This window comes from Salvelinus sp. IW2-2015, linkage group LG34 (assembly GCF_002910315.2).
Source record: "Salvelinus sp. IW2-2015 linkage group LG34, ASM291031v2, whole genome shotgun sequence".
In the NCBI taxonomy this organism is placed as follows: domain Eukaryota; kingdom Metazoa; phylum Chordata; class Actinopteri; order Salmoniformes; family Salmonidae; genus Salvelinus; species Salvelinus sp. IW2-2015.
This window is the reverse complement of record NC_036873.1, coordinates 4,469,116-4,495,160: the sequence shown is the minus strand read 5'-3', so window position 1 is coordinate 4,495,160 and position 26,045 is coordinate 4,469,116. Positions and strand designations below refer to the sequence as shown.

The 26,045-nt window shown below is 43.1% G+C and overlaps 1 protein-coding gene across 1 annotated transcript in view; it reads left to right on the top strand.

Moving 5' to 3' along the window:
* Window positions 1-26,045, top strand: part of glra3 (glycine receptor, alpha 3) — a 141,618-nt gene that overhangs the window by 86,503 nt on the left and 29,070 nt on the right. Inside the window, exon 7 of the mRNA XM_070437236.1 lies at window positions 22,725-22,932. Coding sequence (XP_070293337.1) covers window positions 22,725-22,932 — 208 coding nt within the window. The remainder of the gene's footprint in view (window positions 1-22,724; window positions 22,933-26,045) is intronic.

Here is a 26,045-nt window from a genome sequence, read left to right as displayed (position 1 = left end):
CGTAATATATATATATATATCTCTCTCTCATATATATATATATCTCTCTCTCTATATATATATATATCTCTCTCTATATTATCTCTTCTCTATATATATATATATATCTCTCTCTATAATAATATCTCTCTCTCTATATATATATCTCTCTCTTATATATATATATATATATATATCTCTCTCTTGTATATATCTCTCTCTCTCTATATATATATACTCGCTCTCTATATATATCTCTCTCTCTCTATATATATATATCTCTCTCTCTATATATCTCTCTCTCTATATATATAAATCTCTCTCTCTATATATATATATATCTCTCTCTCTTATATATATATCTCTCTCTCTATATATATATCTCTCTCTATATATATATATATCTCTCTCTCATCTTCTTCTTTCCTGCCTACCGCCCCCCCCCCCCCCCCTCGCTCTCGTCTCCTTCTTTCCTGCCTGACTTCCCCCCCTCTCTCCCCCCATCTCTCTCTCGTCTCCTTCTCCTTATGTGAGACAGGACAGAGAGCTGACAGCTTCTAAAAATAGCATTCTGGGTAGAGGCATGTTCTGGCCTTCTCCATTCATAGAATAAGCCTACACTTTGGCTTTTTCGTGCATATAACAAAACTAAATGATTAAGCATTTCTAAGAACTTAAAATGAGGTCCTGACAGTTCTCAGGAGGGCTTTAGTTTGGCGACTGTTTGGTGGTATACCAGTTCACCAAGGCTGCACATTAAACCATTACCATGGAGTGAAAAGCAAGTGTAATAACAATTCCATAGCTACTGTATAACCGAAATGCATTCATTTATGCTTTTACTCTTTTTATAAGTTGAATTGACCATAATAGCCAAAGAAAAAGCGATACTGGTATTAAAACTGAATCTCTTTTCAAGTACTCAGCAGCCAATCCTCTTATTGATAGGACCTGTTTCAGCCTCACTCTAAACACTGTTGACGTGACATCCACGGAAGCCTAGACATGCACTAAAGGACTTGTTATATATAATTAACATAGCGAAAGGAGGAAAAAACAAGCTTTTTCAATTATCAGATGATATTCCTTCTCCTACATCTGTTCCCCCTTCTCTCTGTCCCCCCCTCTCTCTGTACTCCCCTTTCTCTCTGTCCACCCCTCTCTCTCTGTACTCCCCCTTCTCTCTGTCCCCCCCCTCTCTCTGTACTCCCCCTTCTCTCTGTCCCCACCTCTCTCTTTGTACTCCCCCTTCTCTCTGCCCCCCCCCCTCTCTCTCTGCACGCCCTCTCTCTCTGTCCCCCCTCTTCCCCCCCCCTCTTTGCCCCCCCCCTTTTCTCTGTCCCCCCTTCTCTCTCACCCCCTTCTCTCTCTCCCTGCCTCCATCCACCCACCCATCCATCCAAGGAGAGAGAGAGAGAGAGAGAGAGAGAGAGAGAGAGAGAGAGAGAGAGAGAGAGAGTTACTTCCTTCACTGGACTAAACTGGAAACTGGAAACCATATATCCTGAGGCTGAATTTATTGTAGCTGGGAATTTTATAAAAAGCTAATTTGAGTACAAGGCTACCTAAATTCTACCAACACATTGACTGCAGCAAAGAAAACCAGCCACATCACGGACACCGACGTCTTGCTTCCAGACAAGCTAAACACCTTCTTTGCCTGCTTTGAGGACGATACAGCGCCACCGACCCGCTACCAAGGACTGCAGGCCCCCCCTTCTCCTTCCCCGTGGCCGACGTGAGTAAGACATTTAAACGTGTTAACCCTCGCAAGGCTGCTGGCCCAGACGGCATGCGCAGACCAGCTGGCTGGTGTATTTACAGACATATTCAATCGCTCCCTATCCCAGTCTGCTGTCCTCACATGCTTCAAGATGGCCACCATTGTTCCTGTACCAAAGAAGGCAAAGATAACTGAACTAAATGACTATCGCCCCTTCTGTCATCATGAAGTGCTTTGAGAGACTAGTCAAGGATCATATCACCTCTACCTTACCTGCCACCCTAGACCCACTTCAGTTTGCATACCGCACCAACAGGTCCACAGACGATGCAATCGCCCTCACACTGCACACTGCCCTATCCCATCTGGACAAGAGGAATACCTTTGTAAGAATGCTGTTCATTGACTACAGCTCAGYATTCAACACCATAGTACCCTCCAAGCTCATCATTAAGCTTGAGGCCCTGGGTCTCAACCCCGCCCTGTGCAATTGGGTCCTGGACTTGCTGACTGGCCGCCCCCAGGTGGTGAAGGTAGGAAATATCTCCTCTACGCTGATCCTCAATACTGGGGCCCCACAAGGGTGCGTGCTCAGCCCTGTCCTGTACTCTCTGTTCACCCATGACTGCGTGGCCATACACGCCTCCAACTCAATCATCAAGTTTGTAGACAACACAACAGTAGTGGGCTTGTTACCAACAACTACGAGACAGCCTACAGGGAGGAGGTGAGGGCACTCAGAGTGTGGTGTCAGGAAACAACCTCTCACTCAACGTCAACAAAACAAAGGAGATGATCGTGGACTTCAGGAGACAACAGAGGGAGCACCCCCCTATCCACATCGACGGGTCCGCAGTGGAGAAGGTGGAAAGCTTTCATGTTCCTCGACGTACACATCACGGACAAACTTAAATGGTCCACCCACACAGACAGTGTGGTAAAGAAGGCGCAACATTGCCTCTTCAACCTCAGAAGGCTGAAGAAATTTGACTTGTCACCTAAAACCTTCACAAACTTTTACAGATGCACTATTGAGAGCATACTGTCAGGCTGTATCACCTCCTAGTACGGCAACTGCACCGCCATCAACCGCAAGGCTCTCCAGAGGGCGGTGCGGTCTGCATAACACAAACTACCTGCCCTCCAGGACACCTACAGCACCCGATGTCACAGGAAGGCCAAAATGATAATCAAGGGCAACAACCATCCGAGCCACTGCCTGTTCACCCCGTTACCATCCAGAAGGCGAGGTCAGTACAGGTGCATCAAAGCTGGGACCGAGAGACTAAAAAACAGCTTCTATCTCAAGGCCATCAGACTGTTAAACAGCCATCACTAACACAGAGAGGCTGCTGGCTGCATACAGACTTGAAATCCTTTGCCACTTTAATAAATGGATCACTAGTCACTTTAAATAATACCACTTTAATAATGTTTACATATCTTACATTACTCATCTCATATGCTGTATTTTATACCGTCTATTGCATCTCACCTATGCCGCTCTATCGTCGCTCATCCATATATTTACATGTACATATTCTTATTCCATCCCTTTACATTTGTGTGTAGTTGTTGTGAAATTGTTAGATTTACTTGTTCGATATTACTGCACTGTCGGAACTAGAAGCACAAGCCTTTCACTACACTCGCATTAACATCTGCTAACCATGTGTATGTGACCAATAAAATTTGGTTTGATTTGAGTCTTCTGGGTATGATGTTACAAGCTTGGCACCCCTGTATTTGGGGAGTTTCTCCCATTCTTCTCTGCAGATCCTCTAAAGCTATTTTCAGGTCTCTCCAGAGATGGTAGATCGGATTCTGTCCGGCATCTGGCTGGGTCACTCAAGGACATTCAGAGACTTGTCCCGAGGCCACACCTGCGTTGTCTTGGCTGTGTGCTTAGGGTCGTTGTCCTGTTGGAAGGTTGAACCTTCGCCCCAGTCTGAGGTCCTGAGTGCTCTGGAGCAGGTTTTCAGCAAGAATCTTTCTGTACTTTTCTCCGTTCATCTTTGCCTCAATCCTGACTAGTCTTCCAGTACTTTCTGCTGAAAAACATCCCCACAGCATGATGCTGCCATCACCGTGCTTCACTTTAGTGATGGTGCCAGGTTTTCTCCAGACGCAATGCTTAGCATTCAGGCCATAGAGTTCAATCTTGGATTCATCAGACCAGAGAATCTTGTTTCTCATGGTCTGAAAGTCTTTAGGTGCCTTTTCGCAAACTCTAAGCGGGCTGTCATGTGCCTTTTACTGAGGAGTGGCTACCGTCTAGCCACTCTACCATAAAAGCCTGATTTGTGGAGTGCTGCAGAGATGGTTGTCCTTCTGGAAGGTTCTCCCAGCTTCACAGAGGAACTCTAGAGCTCTGTCAGAGTGACCGTTGGGTTCTTGGTCACCTCCCTGACCAAGGCCCTTCTCCCCCGATTGCTCAGTTTGGCCGGGCTGCCAGCTCGAGGAAGAGTCTTGGTGGTTCCAAACTTCTTCCATTTAAGAATGATGGAGGTTACTGTTGTCGTGTCTTTGGCTATGCCGGATTAAGTGATATGACATGCTATTCTATAAAATAATTTATCTGTAATTAATATTACCTGATTAAATTAAGCTAATCAGGTGAATGTAATTAACTAGAAAGTCGGGGCACCACGAAAGAATGTTTATAGAGCTGTTATCTTCCGAATAAACTCTTAAAGACCTAGTAATCTTTTACATCAATAGCAGTCAATATTTAATCGTCACCTTGTTTAGTCTCATCTGAAAGTTGTAAATTCTTGGTTATCTTCACGAACCCTGGCTAGCAAGTTGAATCAGCAATACAAAATTTGGTTTAATTATTTATTTACTAAATACCTAAATAATCACACATAATGGATCATACATTGATTACAAATTATGTCAAAAAGAAAACGTCCCTGGTGGACGGAACAGATACGAAGGCTGGTTACACAAAGAGAGGGTGTTGGGAGAAGCTATGCTATCATAAATACAGAATCTTATGCATTCTAAATAACCGCCCATTTGAAAATGGAGAATGCAATAAATATTTACTCTGAGCTGCGCTTCGGTAGATGGGAGGCCGGGTTGTGCAGCATGGATCTCTGGTCCTCTGAAGACTGTCTAGTGGTGAACTGGAGCGTGGTAGAATGGATACTCTGTCCGTCCTCTCCTAGCCCACGTTTAGCGACTGCTGCTAACTCAACGGCTAGGAGGTATCACTTCTGGAGTGAATAAGAGTTCAAAGTTCATACCAAGTTGCCATACTTTTAAGCTCATGCTATATTCTGACTGGTACAGTCAAAATTCATCCTTCCGGGGTGTAGGTCGTCACCTTCAAATTGAAATTCAATGCTAATTTCGTTAGATTCTTGCTGAGGTTGGCTTAGTTCTGTAGGTGGTCTTTGTCCTTTCAACGTGGGGACCTCAAGTCCATACGTCCTTGGAACAGCTTATTATCTGAACCCTTTTAACATAGGACTGTCGCCCTAATGTCCTCAGAACAGAAAGTTACATTTTCGTCAAGGGCTTTATATAGGAGGGGAGAGAAGGGCGTGTTTCATAGTTTATAACCAATGTCTGTTCACATGGGCAGGGCCACTGAGTTGAGCATAGTTCACTCATGAAAACCCAATTCTCTCATTTGGAAGCTAAAATTACATTTCATCTTTTCACAAATAGTTTCATATTTAAACWTTTAAATTGCACAACAATTCCATGTGAATCTGATAAATATAATGTGTAGACTTTCCAAGATACAGTTTATGTCATCCTATCATTAGTAATAATGTCTCAGATGGCAACTGATCTGTCATCATTCTTTAAGTTCCAACGCATATTTTTAGCTGGTTGGATTACCGAAATGTTGTTCCTTTCACCCACACCTTTGATGTTCCCAGACTCTCTATGTTTAACAAAGGCTTTTCAAGAGTCCTTCTGTAGAGTCAAGAGAGAGGAAAGGGAGAAAGGTATTTATTGTGGAGTCATAAACCTCACCCACAGGCCAACGTCATGACATTGTGTTCTTGGGGACCTTCAATGCTGCAGACATTTTTTGGTACCCTTCCCCAGATCTGTGCCTCGACACAATCTTGTCTTGGAGCTCTAGGGACAATTCATTTGACCTCATGGCTTGCTTTTCGCGCTGACATGTACTGTCAACTGTGGGACCTTTATATAGACAGGTGTGTGCCTTTCCAAATCATGTCCAATCAATTGAATTTACCACAGGTGGACTCCAATCAAGTTGTAGAAACATCTCAAGGATGATAATGGAAACAGGATGGACCTGAGATCAATTTCAAGTCTCATAGCACAGGGGCTGAATACTTATATAAGTGAGGTATTTCAGTTTTTTATTTGTATTAAATTTGGAAAAAATGGAATAAACTATTTTTGCTTTGTCATTATGGGGTATTGTATGTAGATTGCTGCAGAAATTGTTTTATTTAATACATTTTAGAATGAGGCTGTAACGTAACAAAATGTGAAAAATGTCAAGGGGTCTGAATACTTTCCGAAGACACTGTTGTTACTAAGAGAGAGAGAGGGAGAGCGATACCAGCCTTATTGACTGAATTTCATTGACAGGAGGTCCCAGGTAGGTCGTGCTGAGGTCCCATGATGCAACCAACCGTCTGTCAAACACATTCCTGTGGGTGCCAATCCACAACCCTCTTCGCTATAGTTGAATCAGGGCTTGAAAAACACCTATTGATTGGACCAGTTGATGGCGATGCACAGGGCACTGCATAACTGATTTAAGGAAAATACCACATACCAGACAACTGATGTTCAGGTTGGGTTTAGAATGGAGGAAATGTGTTGTTTAGGAGAAGGACTATGTTAAATACCATTATCTGAGTGTTAGATCAAACTAAATGCACTTAGATCTGTCTGGTACAGTGACCGTAGCGACCTTGGCAAAAACATACACCACCTACCTCAACTTTTGCAAGGTTTCCTTTGCAAACCATTGAAAAATATTTTGCTATGGCTTGCCCTAGTGAACACAACCCAGACGTCATTCTCCAGAGGCTTTCTTTCCCCCTCACCCATTGATGTCTAAAGTGCCCCCGGTGAGATCAAACCCAGGCAGGATTTGACCAATCTCCCTCAGCGAGAGATCTAATGCTTCAATATTAAATTCTGTGGGGCCAGGCTTCACAAAAGGGTTGGACACACTCCCATAGGGTGCCATGGCCCATAGCCAGTCTGCATTGCTGTGGAACWCTATTTATACGATTTGACCGTTTCAGTCCATCGAGCTCCAGCTGAGCTGAGTGCCATTCCAACTGATAGACCGTACCTCCGTCTTCTTTGAGCGCCTGGTCTACACGGTGGTGATTGAGCTACCAGGTGTTGGATCCTATGGTTAGTCTCCTTTCCTTGTCAAGTTCCTAGCAAAAGAGGATTTCATCCACCAGGGATTAACCATCTTCCTGGTTAAATAATGGTTAGATAGGTGGAGTTAAATCTCTCGCTCTCGCGCTCTCTCTCTCTCTGTCTTTCTTACACATCGACATATAATGCTTATACAGTAAGCTAATCCGACTTCTCGTGGTACAATGCTTGTGTCACATCATACAGCCTGTTCTCCGCTGAAACAGTCAGCCCGCTATCCTGTTGCTGCAGGATTATTTTGCTGTGACAATCCTGGTCAAATGAAGATCCAACATCTGTATCTGGAGTAGGATGGGCCCTGAGCTCGCTATGTACCCTGGGTAAAACTCACTGTAGTGGCTAATAAGAAAGTGAAGAGACCGATGTAAAGCAGGTATTTTGAAGAACCTGTAGTGATTGATAGCCTGTGGTTGTTCATCTAGTTGAGTGTACTGATTTATAAGTGGCTCTGAATAAATGTATAGGTTAGATGTGAGGGTGTTTTATATTATTTTCCTCTATGGTTGCAAACGCAGCATACAAAAAGGATTAAACGTACTACAATTCAATCTAAGGGAATGTTCTCTTCTCTTAATGGTATAATGGAGGTTGTGTGTCATCCTGTGATGACGAATCATAACAACCAATGTCACAAATCCCTCAACGTTTGTTTTGGTTTCGGGTTTTATTCATATTAGGTTTGTTTTGCTTGTGTTTTTTTCCTTCTCTGCTATGAGAGTGGAGCCCTTGGACCCTGCCGTCCCTCCYCCGGCGTCTGTTAATGTTGTAAATTATAGCCAGGGTCGAATCATCTCCCTCTCTCTGTCTCATAATCTTTTTAAAAGGATATCTGGCAAGTAAATAGCCGTAACGGATGGCAGTGGGGTGATATCCTAGATCTCTACTGAGGCCCTGGAATGCAGTCAGTGATGATTTCCTACTGTTCTGAAAGGTTTTAATTCTAGATCCATGMTTACTAGAACTGATATTCCCATTCATGTCGATGTTCTGTGATGAGTGATAATTCTATGGAGCTCAACTCATGTTTGTCGGTTTAACACTGTCTGCTGCAGATGGTTGATAATCGGCAGTRGAAACGTGTCAGTCGAGTCAACAGAGACAAAACATTTTATTTTYACCAAGCGAGAGGAGGGGGTGCCGATGTAGTGCTGCAGAAGCCGCATGTGGTGGTTGTGTTTTGATGCCAAGCATTGGAGCCCTGCCATGTTTGTTTGGTTACACTGTGATTGGCTGTAAACAGTTATGGGCAGTATACACTGAGTGTACAAAGTATTAGGAACACCTGCTCTTTCCTTGACAGACTGACCAGGTGAATCCAGGTGAAAGCTATGATCCCTTATTGATGTCACTTGTTAAATCCACTTCAATCAGTGTAGATGAAGGGGAAGAGACATGTTAAAGAAGGATAGTTAAGCCTTGAGACAATTGAGACATGGATTGTGTATGCTTATTTTTTATTTAACCTTTATTTGGACAGGGAAGACATTGACACCTAGGTCTCTTTTTCAAATGTGCCCTGTATGAGATATATACAGTACCAGTCAAAAGTGTAGACACACCTACTCATACTATTTTCTACATTGTAGGGGGGGGAAAGATCCAATTGGTCGCCTCCTGTGGATTTTTTGTTATCTATTGCCAGCAAAATATCCAGGTATTATTTTTCTGTAAATGGCCTTAAAGAAAAGCTTTGACTATAATTTCTATGATTATTCAGCAAGTTTCCCCTATCAGCATCCAGACCAATATAATTGTGAATAGGCTTAGAAGTTATTTCAAAGAGATAGCCCACTTAAATAAAATGGTGATTAAATGCATCAATTATGGCTTTTTTTTCATAATGAGGCCAGTGAATTAATTTGTTGTGGCAGAGAGGAGGAAGTAGAACTCTTCAGGGATTTGACAGTTTTCCAGACTTTTGCCAGGTCCCCATTACAATCTGAAAGAGTGGTTACACAATAATCAGAATTTCAGATATGTATGTGTGCCATTCAGAGGATGAATGGGCAAGACAATAGATTTAAGTGCCTTTGAACGGGGTATGGTAGTAGGTGCCAGGCGCACAGGCTTGAGTGTGTCAAGAACTGCAACGCTGCTGGGTTTTTCACGCACAACAATTTCCCGTGTGTATCAAGAATGGTCCACCACCCAAAGGACATCCAGGCAACTTGACACAACTGTGGGGCACATTGGAGTCACCACGGGCCTGCATCCCTGTGGAACGCTTTCGACACCTTGTAGAGTCCATGCCCCGACAAATTGAGGCTAAAGGGAGTACAGGGTGGGTGCACACCTCAATATTAGGAAGGTGTTCCTAATGTTTTATACACTCAGTGTATTTGTTTATTTACACAGAATATGTACAGTTAAGTTTACTGTACATAATTCAACTCCACAGCTGTTTCTGAAGCCGTGGTGCCCAACTTACATCCGCAGACATGAAAGTCATTAAATATCAAAGTCCAATCATCCAATAGGGTCTCTCCAAACATACCCTAGTCTCAGTCTGTCATTCTGTGACCCTCAATGAAGTCGAGGCTTTTCTTTCTGCTTGATTGAGATCCATACAGTGTCTGTGTGTTTGTGCCGGTGTCTGTGTGTTTGTTGCGGTGGTGTGTGTGGTGTGTGGTTGTGTGTGGTGTGTGTGTGTGTGTGTGTGTGTGTGTGTGTGTGTGTGTGTGTGTGTGTGTGTGTGTGTGTGTGTGTGTGTGTGTGTGTGTGTGTGTGTGTGTGTGTGTGTGTGTGTGTGTGTGTGTGTGTGTGTGTGTGTGTGTGTGTGTGTGCGCGCTCTTTCTGATTTATTGCCATCGATTTAGTGGTCCAGGCGGTGTGCAGCATTTTATCCCACAGGAGATCAATAATTCACTGGGTCACTCTGGAGAGATGGACACTCTGTCAATCAGCTCAGAGGAGATGGCACGGCTGGGGTCACACACTCACACACAGACGCGCATGGACGGAGGCACGCACACTCACACAGGCACATACACACATACATACGCAATGCAGTCAGCGTTCGAGCKCTCACACACACACACACTGATTTGATTTGGCCCATTGATCTGTGATGGCCTTGTCTGCCATTCTCATGGCCTCATTTACTGTAATAGTACAGTTACTGAAAGAGCTTCTGTGGATCTGATTGATGGAAAGATTAGACACAGTCATGCATTATCCTTAATGAGAGACGATGGAGATGAATAACATTGGCTATAGGTCATTTCACTCTCTGTGAAGTTAACTTCCATATTAGCTTCACTCGCCTAGTTAAACTSACTTGCCTAGTTAAATAAAGGTTAAATAAATAAAAATTCACTCCGTTAACCTATTGCAAACATGCGTTCTCAGAGCACCAGAATGCAGACTTGCTGTACAGTATACAGCTCATCTTTATATTCTTCTTCAACACCTCTGCGTCAATGTTCTTCTGTTTGCCTGAACCACTCTCCCAGGCCAACCAGAGAGACGTTGTTTCCCGACAGCTTCCATTTAAACTCCAAGGCCAACTTCCTCCATTCTTTCCAGTCATAAAGGATGCTGACTGAGGCAACMGCGGTGCTCTGTCTGGCTCTGGTGAATGCCAGTGTGACATGTGTTTATGAAAAKGGAGACAGAGCGGAGAAAATGTACTCTACTGATGGGTTCAATGTTCCGTGCTTATAGACCACTCTCTATAGGCTAGCATAGCATACCAGTCAGCCTTGTCAATCAAACTGACTGGCCACAGGGTCTCCACGCTGGTGTCACAGGGGCATTGACCCACGCAATTCGAGGGTAGGCATCAAAACCGGCCAAGCCAAGCCAATCAGGATGCAGAATCAGCAGCACTTCCTGTTTATTATTTGGTTTCTTCCTGTGTGTCCTGTTTATGTGTGTGTGAGCAGGCAGTGGGGCTACTTATGCTTGGTGACTACAGTACAGYATGTGAGTGTAATTCTCTATGGCAGGGGTTCTTAAACTTTTTCAGCCTGGGACCCGAGCTTAAGAAAATATGCAACTATATGTAAATATTGGTACATTTCATTGTCATTATGCCTAAAAAAAAAAAGCAATATAGACAAAAACAAAAAACAATGAAATACCCATAAATCTTTTCATGTTTATTTTTTCCCATTAAAAACACTCTTACATACCTGTCTAGGTTGGAACTGTTGCTGTTAAATACAATAWATAATTTATTTCTGAACTGGAATAAACAGATTGATCACATCACACAGATGTATAACAGAACACACACACAGGCTTTTTGAACATGCAACCCTAAGTAACAGTACAGATGAATTCAGGCATACTGTACAAACTATTTACTGTATAAACTATTGTTGATAGAAAGTCTAGGTTGGAACTGCTGCTGTTAAAATACATATATTTTATTCTGAACTGGAATAAACTGATTGATCACATCACACAGATGTAGACCAGAAAACACCTACATACACACAGTACTAATGAGAGGTGTGCGGCTGGTTGAAGTTTTCAACAAGCATGTCTATTTTGGGCTCAGTTTTCGACAGAGCATCACTGAGATCATGCTCAGCACTGGCACTGTTTCTGTACTTGAGAACCCCGACTTGCATAGGTATGTGGTGCCAAACTGGATCAGAACATCTACTGCTTTCTCAGTCAGGCAKGAGACCACTTCCTGCTGCAGTTGAGCAACCCAGAACTGTGTGAGCTTTTRCCCCAAAAAGCATCTTGCTTCAATCAGTTCATTCCAGTTCAGAATAAAAAGTATTACTTGTAACAGCAACAGTTCCAACCTAGACTTGTTTTCAACAATAATTTCTACAGTAAAATGTACAGTAGGCCTGAATTTTTCATCTTCATCTGTACTGTTTCTTAGGGTTGCACTATAAGTAGCTAGTTAGCTTGCTTTGGCTAATGTTAGCTATTAGCTGTGTAACGTTACAAGGCCAGGGGATTGTTTGAAAGATAAACTCACATCTACTACTGCTACTATGATAGATTACACTCCATTATTTCTGTTTTTCATCACCGGTTATAAAATGACAACAATGCCTTGTTAGTTGACTTACTTTTCCACTTTCGAAGCACTGTTTCCTGAAGCATTCTGCCCTGTTCTGAAATAACTCCCTGGGTTTACCATCATGCTGTGGATGTTTGKTCAGGWYCTGTCGTTTTATTAATTTGTTAGTTTTGGGAGACTCATTACTAAGCACTTCCACACACAAAACACATTGTGGGCGCTCCTCGTTATTCCTCAAAGTTTGTATGAAAGAGACAAAAAGTCATCACTGTATTTGCGTTTCATGACAATTGAGCTCAGTCAGAACTTGTGGCTAGCATGAGTCCATTTCATGACAGCGGTGAGTGATGGCGTGTGGGAATAACAAGTCAGTGGCTTGAACCACAGCGCTGCAGCGTGTGGGTCGCGAAATGATTTTCAATAAAACTGCAGAAAAAAGATCCGGTAAACCGTGAACCACAAGGGCATCTCCCTCTACCTCTCCCTCTCGCACAAATGCCAAACTAGAGCAGAGAGCGCACTGAACCGAGAGCGCAGTTGCACTTGGCCAAATCAATTCCAGTAATTAATGAAATAATTATACATTTACGTCGCGACACACCATTAACAGGTACGCGACCAACTTTGGGTCACGACCCATACTTTAAGAAACGCTGMTCTATGGGGCTTACATGCTTGCCTCCCAGCTGCCTGACTGCCTGCACCCCTTGGCTTGTTGTGATTGCACACTTACATATACAGACACAACACTTACTATACACAGGGATGCTGGCCCATGTTGTGTCAAGTTGGCTTGATGTCCTTTGGTTGGTGGACTATTTTATTACACACCGGAAACTGTTGAGCTGTAACGGTCGTCGTAATCCTCTTCCTCGGACGAGGAGGAGAGGTGAGAAGGATCAGACCCATATGCGGAGTGGTTTGGTCCATGATTATTTATTAACAAAATAAACGGAACACTAACGAAACAAAATGACAAAAGAGAAACGAACCGACAAACAGTCCCGTGTGGCACGAATACAGACACGAGATACAACCACCCACAAACACACACGTGAACCCCGGCTGCCTAAGTATGATTCTCAATCAGGGACAACGATTTACAGCTGCCTCTGATTGAGAATCATACCCGGCCGAACACAAACAACCCGACAAGGAAAATAACACATGGACAAACCCACCCCAACTCACGCCCTGACCAACTAAATAAATACAAGAAAAAGGAAAAACAGGTCAGGAACGTGACATTAGCGTGAAAAACCAGCAGCGTTGCAGTTCTTGCCACAAACTGGTGTGCCTGGTACCTACTACCATAACTCTGTTTCAAAGACACTTAAATATTTTGTCTTGCGATCACCTCTGAATGGCACACATACACAATCCATGTCTCAATTGTCTCAAGGCTTAAAAATCCTTCTTTAACATGTCTCCTCCCCTTCATCTACAATGATTGAATTGGATTGAACAAGTGACATCAATAAGGGGATCATAGCTTTCCCCTGGATTCACCTGGTCAGTCTGTCATGGAAAGAGCAGCTGTTCTTACTGTTTGGTATACTCAGTGTGGAATAACAATTGATTCCCATTCAAACGTCTATTTTCCCAAACCCTAAGCCTAACCCTAAACCTCACCCCTAACCCTAATTCTAAACCTAACCCTAAAATAGCATTTTTACAAGTGAGGATTGGCAAAATGTCCTCACTTCTCTGAATTTTTGTTCGTTTACTATTCTTTTGAGTGCTTTTGGAAACTCACAGTAATAGTAAAATGTGTACATGCGCACGCACACACACACACACACACCCACACATTAGTACACTGGGGTTGTGTCTACACTCATAGAAGATCAAAGAACAACAAAGAAGGTGGGGGAAAGATAAGCAACCCAACACTTACATGCGACTTCTGCTATCAGAATGTGAAGATCGCATTGAATAGACGGGTCTCGATGCACAAAAGTGGCTTTGTGGTGTGATTGTGTTCAGATCTGTCTGACCACTTCAGAAGGTGGTCAGGGATGCATTGTGTACAGATTTCTCCTCAGTCTGGATGCAATCAGGCTACCGAAAGTGCATACAGTGGGCGACATCATAAGCACTCCTCCCACAAGTCTCCAGAAAACTTTTCATTATAAGGAGGAAATGCTATCCAGCTAGCTAAAAATATTTTTGGTTTGGCTAGAGTTATGCTAACCCGTTTGCAATCCCTTTAGTGTTGCTTGCTAGCTTTCTGGCTAGACACAGAGGTTAGCTGGCTAGTTTGCTACAGTAGTTAGCTACTGCCGTCAGTTGTTGTTGTTGTGTTAAGATCATATTTAGCCTATTCCACTATTTGTAGAATACATACTGGCATTTGAATATAGCGCAGGAAAAGGGAACCCGGACACACCGTGGATACGGTAGACACATTTCAAAGTAGGTGAAGATGCACGACGTGTTTGGAATTCCATGATCAGAATACTAAAGCTGCATGAACTGTCAAGTCTAGACACGGCCTGACACACACACGCATCTCTACTGCATGCCTCCTCTCCCTCAGAGACCTAGACCAGAAAGAGAAGGAACGGTGGAGCAGAAAGACTCAAAGAGGATGAAAGGAGAGGAAGACATTTGATATTATCAGAACCCGACAGAGAGTGAGTGAGAGCAGAAGGAGTCGTTTGTGGGTGTTTTGTTGTAGGGCGGCGTCATGAGGTGTAGAGGTTATAGCAGTGGCTCATGGGACTAGAGAAGTGCATTAAGGGCCACGTGGCGTTTGGCCCTGAAAACCCAGCTGGCCATGGAATTCATTCAGAATTATTGCAGTATATTCCTCAAGAGACTACAGAGTCCTAGTGTGAGAAATGAATAACGGTATCTATACGGTACAGATATCAGTGAGGCAKGCCGTGTCCCAAAAGACCCTATTCCCTATGTGKTGCACAACTTCTGACCAGAGCTTGGTAGTGCACTATGTAATGGATAGGGTGCCATTTAGGACACAGTCATAGTTAACCTAGCTAATGGACAATTACATTTTATGTAATAAAATAACATGGGAAATTTTCTYGCTCGTCCGATTCAAAGGGTCAACCATCCCTGAAATKAGCCGAAATCCAGAGACAAAAAATGTGAGGTTTCTTTCTGTACATCCGGTCCATGTACAATGAAGTCTGWTTTACAAACCTGGTTTAAATAAACAATTCCTCCATTGTCCACCCAAAGGCTTGCACTGACAGCTTGTCACAATTAATGCCTGTGAGTGGCAAGGTGCTGTCAAGATCCAGAACAGACACACACAGATGGACATACACACAGACGGGCACACACCAACCTGGTCTCAGAGCATTTGTATTATTTTGTAAGAAAATCCGAGACACTCCAATTAGTATGATATGTTACATTTTGTATGGTATGTATTATTTTGTGGATGTACATCACCCATTTCAAATCAAATCAAATTGTATTGGTCACGTACACATGGTTATTGCGAGTGTAGCGAAATGTTTGTGCTTGTAGTTCCGACAGTGCAGCAATATCAACAAGTAATCTAACAATTCCACAACAACTACCTAATACACACAAATCTAAGTAAAGGGATGGAATAAGAATATGTACATATAAATATATGGATGAGCAATGACCGAGCGGTATAGGCAAGATGCAGTAGATGGTATAATATACAGTATATACATATGGGATGAGTAATGCAAGATATGTAAAAATCATTATTACTATATGTTAGAGTGGGCAATGATTTCAAGTCTGTATGTAGCCAGCAGCCTCTCTGTGTTAGTGATGGCTGTTAGTGATTATCTTTTTGGCCTTCCTGTGACATCGGGTGCTGTATGTGTCCTGGAGGGCAGGTAGTTTGCCCCCGGTGATGCATTGTGCAGACAGCACCACCCTCTGGAGAGCCCTGCGGTTGTGGGTGGTGCAGTTGCCGTACCAGGTGGTGATACAGCCCAACAGGATGCTCTCAATAGTGCATCTGTAAAGGTTTGTGAGGGTTTTAGGTGACACGCCAAATCCCGAGTTTGACCACCCCTGGTCTAGGGTGACAGGTAAGGTGGAGGTGATATGATCCTTGACTAGTCTCTCAAAGCACTTCATGATGACAGAAGTGAGTGCTACGGGACAATATTCATTTAGTTAAGTTACCTTTGCCTTCTTGGGTACAGGAACAGCAATTTCGTATTATATGTTTCAAATTTGCAAAACGTACTATATGTTACGATCTGCAAAACCTGCGATATGTTGTGAATTCTGGCTAGCTGGCTAACGTTAGCTAGCTGGCTAATGTTAGCCAGGCTAGGGGTTAGAGTTAAGGTTAGGGTTAAGTTATGGAGTTGGGTTAGGGGAAGGGGAAGGGTTAAGGTTAGGGGAAGGGTTAGCTAACTTGCTAAGTAGTTGCAAAGTAACTCAAATGCTAAAGTCATCTGTGATGAGATTCGAACTTGTTTCTTTGGGTTGCTAGACATTCGCATTATACACCCACTCATCCACCCCGATCAACCACCTGACTTTTATTTTTTCCTTAAATAACCATCTGTTTTATGTAACCATACCAAACGTAACATATCATACTAATTTGAGTGTCCCAGGTTTACATTTGCTCTGTTACGTCTAGTCTATGAGACCAGGCTGCACACACAGACAAACACACACACCTCCCCGTCCTCCTCTTCAGTTAGTCTCTAGAAGTGCTGGAGCCTCTGGTCAGGTCACTGCCTCCATACTGACAGCTCTGTCAGTCTGCAGGGCTCAGGAAAGAGTGTGTGTGTGTGTGTGTGTTAGAGGAGGCTTGTGGGAGGAGCTATAGGAGGACAGGCTCATTGTAATAGCTGGAATGGAATATATGGGACGGTATTAAACCTATGGAAACCACATATTTGACTCTGTTCCATTTATCCAATTCCAGCAATTACAATGAGTCCATCCTCCTATAGCTTCTCCCACCAGCCTCCTCTGGTGTGTATGTGTAGTATACAGAATATGTGCAGTGTCCTTTACACCTGTGTGTGTGGTGTGTGTGTGTGTGTGTGTGGTGTGTGTGTGGTGTGGTGTGTGGTGTGTGTGTGTGTGTGTGTGTGTGTGTGTTGGTGTGTGTGTGTGGTGGTGTGTGTGTGTGTGTGTGTGTGTGTGTGTTGTGTGTGTGTGTGTGTGTGCGCCTGCCCTCTTGTGTATTTGCTGATTGTGGATTCTAACTCTGCGCTGCTCTCCCGGGGACGGTGCACAAACAGACAGAGACTCCGAGAGCGCTCCCTCTCTGTCTTTCAGGAGGAGAGACAGCCACTGTTCAAATATGTTTTGAAGCCTCCGCGGCAGAGGGCAAAGAAACAGACAGCTGCAGCAGAGGCCTCACACACCTCCTCTCCTCCTCTCTTCCTCTCCTTCTCTCCTCCTCTCTCTTTCAAATCTCTATGCTTTGAGACTCACTCTTTTCAAAGAGAGCAGAGTGACTTTGTTCAATGAGCTTCAAGTACATTGCTGTGTGACTGTTAGCAGGGGTGTCATGCCCATAGGGGGCACATGCCCCTCAGATTTGTCCTTTTTAAATAAATACAAAATATACACATAATGTTTTGTAGAATTTTGTTGTTTTTTCTCTGTAATACTACTAGCCACCTAGCAATTTTTTTAAGTTGGTTTCAGCTAGCCCAGATGGGTTCCCAATCTCCCAACCTCATAACTAGCTACCAAGAAGCCATTTCAGGCTATCAATCAAGTTAGAGTAGCTAGCTTGTCTAACTATCTTAGCTGGCATGCCTGCTGGCAAGGTTGTTAGGCTTTAGAAAAGCAAGCAGTTACTAAATGTACTGAATTAGACTTACATTCTTTTCAATATTTTACCCAGATTTAAGCGGAGATGTAGAGAAGCATATTTAGTTAATAATTTTTTTTTTTAAGTAGTCACGAGGATACAGACAGCTCAAGAGGTATGTTTAGATATCTTTATCTACTTCTCCAGAGTCAGATTAACTCGTAGATATCATGTTTATGTCTTTGAATGCAGTGTTAACGCAATGACGAAGTCTATGGTAACTGCTAGCATGCTAGTAGATACCATAGACGTCCAGGCATTGCGCCAATGCTAGTTAGCATTGGCTCTTAAAACTACCTCTAACTCCCTTCCTACTGGATGCCGAGACATAAAAATGGCATCTATGAGTTCATCTAACTCTGACAAAGCAGATAAAGATATCTAAGCATACCTCTTGAGCTGACTCATTGCCAAAATCCCAAAGTATCCCTTTAAGTATAATGAGTGTGGCTGTAAATTGCAGGAAAATGCTGTTTTCAGGATGTTTTTTTTTTGCTAAATTCACCAACACAGACTGGGAGGCCTTGTTCCCCTCCAGATCACTCACCAGCCATACAATGTACTTTGTGCCCCCTCAGATGTTTGGGGTGCATGACGCCCTTGTCTGTTAGGCTACAGTAAACTAACACTACAGTAGGGAAGGCATTTCTTCAAGTTGTGTGGGTCGTTGCATTGTATTGCTCACTAACCCCACTGACTTCATCCTTTCAAAGCAACTATTATARAGGGATTTATTCTGAAGGGAAATATTGAGGCTGGCGGAATCCTTTGCAATACATTATCTCAAATGTCAGAGGTTTACTTTACGGAAATAATGGCTTCATTTCAGTGCATTGAGTCTATACGTGCATTGGGTTCATATGTTTATTTGACTCCATTGGATATACATACATTTTAGTGAATTGAGAGTATTTGTGTGTTGGGTATATATGTTTACTAGAGTGCATTGGGTGCATGTGCTGTGCTGCTGTCACAGCCTCCTGTGGGGACTGGGGCTGGAATTAAAAATACKAAATAAAATATAGGACAAAACACATCACGACAAGAGAAACACCACATAAAGAGAGACGTAAGACAACAGCATACCATGGTAGCAACACAATATGGTAGCACCACAACGTGACAGCAGCCCGGCATGGTAGAAGCACAAGACATGGTACAAACATTATTGGGCACAGACAACAGCACAAAGGACAAGAAGGTAGAGACAACAATACATCACGCCAAGCAGCCACATGTAACGATATTCATCTTCGGATGAAGAGTAGTCATCGGACCAAAGCGCAGCGTGGTAATTGTTCATGTTATTTTTATTAAAACAGAACACTAAACAAAATAACAAAGAGAATGAAACGAAACAGTCCTGTCTGGTACAGACACAAAGACAGAAAACAACTACCCACAAAACACAGGTGGGAAAAGGCTACCTAAGTATGTTTCTCAATCAGAGACAACGATAGACAGCTGCCTCTGATTGAGAACCACACCCGGCCAAACACATAGAAATAGACAACATAGAACAAAAACATAGAATGCCCACCCCAACTCACATAAAAATGATCTCTAAGGTCAGGGCGTGACACCACAACTATCAGTAAGAGTGTCCATGTATCCTGTCAAATGATTTGTCACATGTGCCGAATACATAAATTATAATGCAAAAGGAATAAAATACACAAGAATGAAGCTATATACAGGGAGGACCAGTACCAAATCAATCTGCAGAGGTATGAGGTATTGGAGGCAAGGTAAATGACTAGGCATCAGGATAGATAATAATAATAAGGTATTAGAGGTAGATATGTACATGGAGGCAGGGTAAAGTGACTAGGCATCAGGATAGATAATAATAATAAGGTATTAGAGGTAGATATGTACATGGAGGCAGGGTAAAGTGACTAGGCATCAGGATAGATAATAATACGAGTTTTTAAAAAACAGAGTAGCAGCAGCATATGATGTGTGTGTGTGTGTATCAGTGTAGTGTGTGTGAGTGAATGTTTATTTACAGTAGTGTGTATGTATATAACTATTTCGCATTCCTATTGCTATTTAGCAGTCTTATGGTTTGAGGGTAGAAGCTGTCTCGGAGCCTGTTGGTCCGAGAGCCGATGCTCCGGTATCGTTTGTCAGAGGTAGCAGAGTGAACAGTCTATGGCTTGGGTGGCTGGAGTCTTTGGCAATGTTTCAGTCCTTCCTCTGACGCTGCTTGATACAATGGTCTTGGATGACAGGGAGCTCGACCCCAGTGATGTATTGGGCTGTCCGCACCACCCTCGTTAGCGCCATGCGATCGAGGGTGGGGCTATTGCCATACCGAGCGGTGATGCAGCCAGTCAAGAGGCTCTTGATGGAGCAGCTGTATTACTTATAGCCTCCTGAGGTGGAAGAGGTGCTGTCGTGCTTTCTTCACGACTGTGCGTGTGTGTGTGGACCATGTTAAGTCCTAAGGGACGTGGACGCCAAGGAACTTGAAGCTCTTGACCCGCTCCACAAAAACCCTGTTGATGTTGATGGGGGTGTGCTCTCCCCTCTTTCTCCTTACTGATGTTGAGGGAGAAGTTGTTGTTCCGGCACCACACTTCTAAGTCTCTGACCTCCTCCCTGTAGGCTGTCTCATTGCCATCAGTGATCAGGCCTACCACCTCAACAAACTTGATAATGGTATTGGGGGTCAGCGTGGAGTGGTGTTGTTGCCTACCCTCACCACCTGGGGACGGACTGTCAGGAAGTGGAGTGGGTAAGGTATCTGGGATGATGGTGTTGATGTGTGTTATGACCAGCCTTTCAAGCATAATTACAGACTGGGACAAGGAGAGATTGAGACTGTCAATGAAGACACTTGCCAGCTGGTCTTCGCATGCTTTGAGAACACACCCTGGTATTCCATCTGGCCCGGCGGCCTTGCGAGTGTTTACCTGTTTAAAACTTTTATTCACAACGGCCACCAAGAGCGAGATCACACAGTCATCCGGAACAACAGGGGCTTTCACGCAAAACTCAGTGTTGTATTCTTCGAAGCAAGCATAAAAGGGATTTAGCACGTTTGGGAGTTCTGCATCACTGGGCAACTCATAGTTGGGTTTCCCTTTCTAACCTGTTATGATCTGCAAGCCCTGCCACATACGGCTAGCGTCAGAGGCGGTGTAATAGGATTCCACCTTCCTCCTATATTGTCCTTTCTCATGACTCGTCAGAGCTCGTAGCGGGCTTTCTTGTCTGGGCCATGTCCGTGTCCCGTTCTTTGTAAGCGGTAGCTCTAGCCTTTAGCCCAGCATTGATATTACCTGTAATCCATGTTATTTTGGTTAGGATACCTTCTTATAGTCACTGGTCACCATAGCAGCACCCACCCGTAGCAGGCGCTCCAGCAGGTATATTTCCCTGGTCACCCCCAAAGCCAATTCCTCCTTTGGCCGCCTTTCCTTCCAGTTCTCTGCTGCCAATGACTGGAACGAATTGCAAAAATCACTGAAGCTGGAGACTCATATCTCCCTCACTAACTTTAAGCACCAGCTGTCAGATCAGCTCACAGATCCCTGCACCTCTACAGAGCCCATCTGTAAATAGCCCAGCCAACTACCTCATCCCCATACTGTTATTTATTTATTTATTTTTTGCTCCTTTGCACCCCAGTATCTCTACTTGTACACTCATCTTCTGCACATCTATCACTCCAGTGTTTAATTGCTAAATTGTAATTATTTTGCCACTATGGCCTATTTATTGCCTTACCTCCCTTATCTTATCTCATTTGCACACACTGTATATAGACTTTTTCTATTGTGTTATTGACTGTATGATTGTTTATTCCATGTGTAACTCTGTGTTGTTGTTTGTGYCGCACTGCTTTGCTTTATCTTGGCCAGGTTGCAGTTGTAAATGAGAACTTGTTCTCAACTAGCCTACCTGGTTAAATAAAGGTGAAATAAAAAATAAAAAAAATAAAACTGTGGGGACGTCGTCTATGCACTTATTGATTAAAACCGTGACTGATGTGGTAAYCTCCTCAATGCTATTGGATACCGGAACATATCCCAGTCTGTATGCTAGAAAAACAGTCTTGTAGCCTGGCGTCTGTTTCATCGGACCACTTCCGTATTGAGTGTGGCACTGGTAACCTATGAACTGAGGGTTGGGTGTGTGTGTGTGTTTGTGTGTGTGATGGTGGGGAGATCTGACAAACGTTGACGCAYCAAAGGCAGAGAGCATGACTGGCATTTTCATCTGAGGCCCATGCACTGAGCTTTGATGATCAAGATAACCACAGCTGCATGGACCGACTACACGGAGATCGATTTAAACTCCTCCACAGCACGGGCGTTTGCATATTATATGGGGTGCTAGAATTTTGATTTTCTGAGAAGCCACGTGTACAGTTTGTGTGTGGGTTTGTTTACATGTACAGTATACGGTGTGTGTGAGAGGAGGAATGCTGATGTTTGTAAGATATGGTCGACAGAGAAACCTAATAGTCTCCAAAGGAGTACGCCTCATCTTTCCTATACATTTTCATTGTACTTTCCGAGTATGTTATTCAGGCAGACTTTAATACGAAACAAAGAAAACATAGGCGCTTGTCTCAGTCGCTCTCCTCTCCTCCTCTCTCCTCTCTCTTCTCTCTTCTCTCCTCTCTCCTCTCTCCTCTCTCCTCCCTCTCCCCTCCTCTCTCTCTCCCTCCTCTCTCTCCTCCTCTCTCTCATCTCTCCTCTCATCATCTCTCCTCTCTCATCTCTCCTCTCTCCTCTCTCTCTCCTCTCTCCTCCCTCCTCTCTCCTCTCCTCTCACCTCTCCTCTCCTCTCTCCTCTTCTCAACTCTTCCCACAGGGAAGTTCGTGCATCGAGGTGCGTTTCCACCTGGAGAGACAGATGGGTTACTACCTGATCCAGATGTACATCCCCTCTCTCCTCATCGTCATCCTCTCCTGGGTCTCCTTCTGGATCAACATGGACGCCGCGCCCGCTAGGGTGGCACTGGGCATCACCACTGTGCTCACCATGACCACCCAGAGCTCCGGTTCTAGAACGTCTCTGCCTAAGGTGGGTCGGGTGCAGAGTACGCGAGAGTGTTAGTGGGGGTGCGGTTGTGTGGGTTGGCAGGAGAGTGTGTTGTGTGCATCACCACTGTGCTCGCCCAAAAAGGTGTCCCTTCTTCAGGACTGACTGTCCGTTGTTGATTTGTGGTCTGGGTACAGGGTGACTTTTTCTGTTTGCTTAACGGAGCCTTGCAGTGGGCAGTATTGCAGAGATCTTACAAGATTGAATGTGTTGCATCGTTTATACACTCTTGTGACACCTAAATGATCTCAAATAGACTGTATAAAGAGTTACCTAAAGAGAGATATCCATTAAGATATGATATAAAAGCGATGTTCTGAGATATGTAAATGCCCCTGCTCGTATTCAGAGAATTTCTGTCTGTATGGAGCATCTCAGTACGGTTTAATACATCTCATCCCAAAGGGCCTGTGTATATATGTTTGGGATTCACCCATGTAGAAGAACAACAAACTAGGCAGCCTTTACTTTTTAAAATGACAAAGGTTCAGATATTTTTATATAGACCTTACTGTAAAACCCAGGATACACATATACCAATTTCATTAAGGACCAAGAGAAACTGACAGCTGTGCCATATAAATGCAAATAGTTTGGAAGAGATTTTCGTAATGTTACCCATTCCATGGCAGATGGTTTATGAAATTGATACGCAAAACGAACGCCTGGATTCAAAACTTCGAAATTTTTCAATTTTAAATTACTGTTACAACAATTCTTGCAACTAATAGAATGTTTATTATATGGGATGAACAAATTCTTCCCAGCTCTACAGACTTCTGCTGTGAGGACGGCACACGTAGTCATTTATAATCATTTATTTTGGTATTGTCCATATGTATCTCGTTTTGGTCACAGGGTCCAGGAATGGCTGAAGAATTGCAACATTGCCTAGAACTAACGCTACAGATAGCAATACTGGGGATTTGAAAGCCATAGTCAATCAATCAATAATATAATAATTATTTTAGCAAAAAATAAATAAAAAATTTACAATCTGTAGAAGCTATGAGAAATAGGAAGGTTCAATTATTTTGTAGCATCACAGCACAGTTGAAAATATATGGCAAATAAAAATCCGAAATGGATGATGTTGGAAGATAATGGGAAGGGTTGAGTGGAACTGAAGGGTGGGACTAATAACAAGATAAACAATGTAGGCAGTACGGGATCTGTGAAATGTGTATAGGTGCGGAGCTATTGTGAAATAGCACAGTTACAAATAGAAATCAAACTGGATGGACATCAGAAATAGAGGAAGGACTAAGAACAAACAAGAGAGAACTATTGTAAAGTAGACTGTGTCTGTAAAATGTGTATAAGATGTATAAATTGAAGGTAAAAGCAGAAGTGTTTATTAGTTTACTCCAATTGGGGGATCGGTGGTAGGGTTTGAGGGGGAATAATAATAAAGGTATATTCTTTAAAAAAGTATGAATGTCTATATAGGTATGTGTATGTATATATGTGTATATGTATGCATACGTGTATGGATATATATATTTACCCCAAAAAGTATGGGGGATTGGAAATGATGCAGACAATTACATTGGAAGCAACATTCTTTCCGCAATATTAAGCTGATCCACCCCAAGGAAAAAATAAATAAATTGTTTTTAAAAAATGAGGATACAATTTTTGGGCCATAGACTACTGTCAAGGTCAAATTTAAAATAAATCTAAGTAAAAAAATATCTAACTTGTCCTTTTACCCTTGAGTAGTATTTAGTGTTCTGTATGCATTAAAGGATAATGCAGCATAGTCTATGGAATGTTCTGTTACGTACCTTAATTAAGCATTCAGCAAGAAGACGTTTTTACACCGTCATGATATAAGTGATTGCRTATCGATTTTCTTGWAAAATRAAASGGTAACATCATGACAGACTAAATATTAAAGGTCCAATGCAGCTGTTACCTTCCATATCAAATCATTTCTGGGTAACAATTAAAAGAATAGCTTCTTAGCAAAGAGCTATTTCTCAAGCAAGAATTTTGCTAGGACTGTCTGGGGGTGGTCTGAGTGGGGAGGGGAAAACTGAAAACTAGCTGTTATTGGCAGAGAGGCTTTGAACTCTCTTTCTTATTGGTCTATTAACTAATTTACCGCCTGGTGATATCACCAGGGATGCCAAAACTCCAYCCCACCAAAACAGGCTGAAATTTCAGGTAGTCTTTTCAAACAGCTCTTACACTAAAAGGGCATTGTCATAATTTTCACAATTTCACAGCATTATTCCAACCTAATAGTGTGTAAATATATATAAAACACAGACACATATAGTTTTGTGCCTTTAAAACCTTACATATACGGGCCTCCCGGGTGGCGCAGTGGTCTATATATAGCTGTGCCACTAGAGACTCTGGGTTCGCGCCCAAGCTCTGTCACACGGTGTTTCCTTCGACACATTGGTGCGGCTGGCTTCCGGGTTGGATGTGCGCTGTGTTAAGAAGCAGTGCGGCTTGGTTGGGTTGTGTTTCGGAGGACGCATGGCTTTCGACCTTTGTCTCTCCCGAGCCCGTACGGGAGTTGTAGCGATGAGACAAGATAGTAACTACTAACAATTGGATTGGGGAGAATTTGGGGAGAAAAGGGGGTAAGATTCAACAAAAAAATACAAAAATAAAATAACCTTGCATATAGTATAGGTGGTATCAAGATATAAACAACTAAATACTCCATGACACATATTTGATACTTACACGTATTATGTATTTTCATACACTCCTAACATACTCCAGATTATGTAACATCAATCCAATCTCTGTGAAATGAAAACATAAAACAAGCTGCAAACTTGGCCAGACAGTTGAAATTCTATGAAATTCTGCCAGACTATGWCAGACTATTCATTCTCTCAACTCCTTTGTCTCCGTCTGTCAGTCTGTCTCTGCTCTCTGACTGTGTGACTGTGACGTGGTCTCTGTCTGTCTGTCGGTCTGTCTCTGCTCTCTGACTGTGACGTGGTCTCCGTCTGTCCGTCTGTCAGTCTGTCTCTGCTCTCTGACTGTGTGACTGTGACTGTGTCTCCGTCTGTCGTTCACACAGTCACAGAGCAGAGACAGACAGACAGACGGAGACGCAGAGACAGACC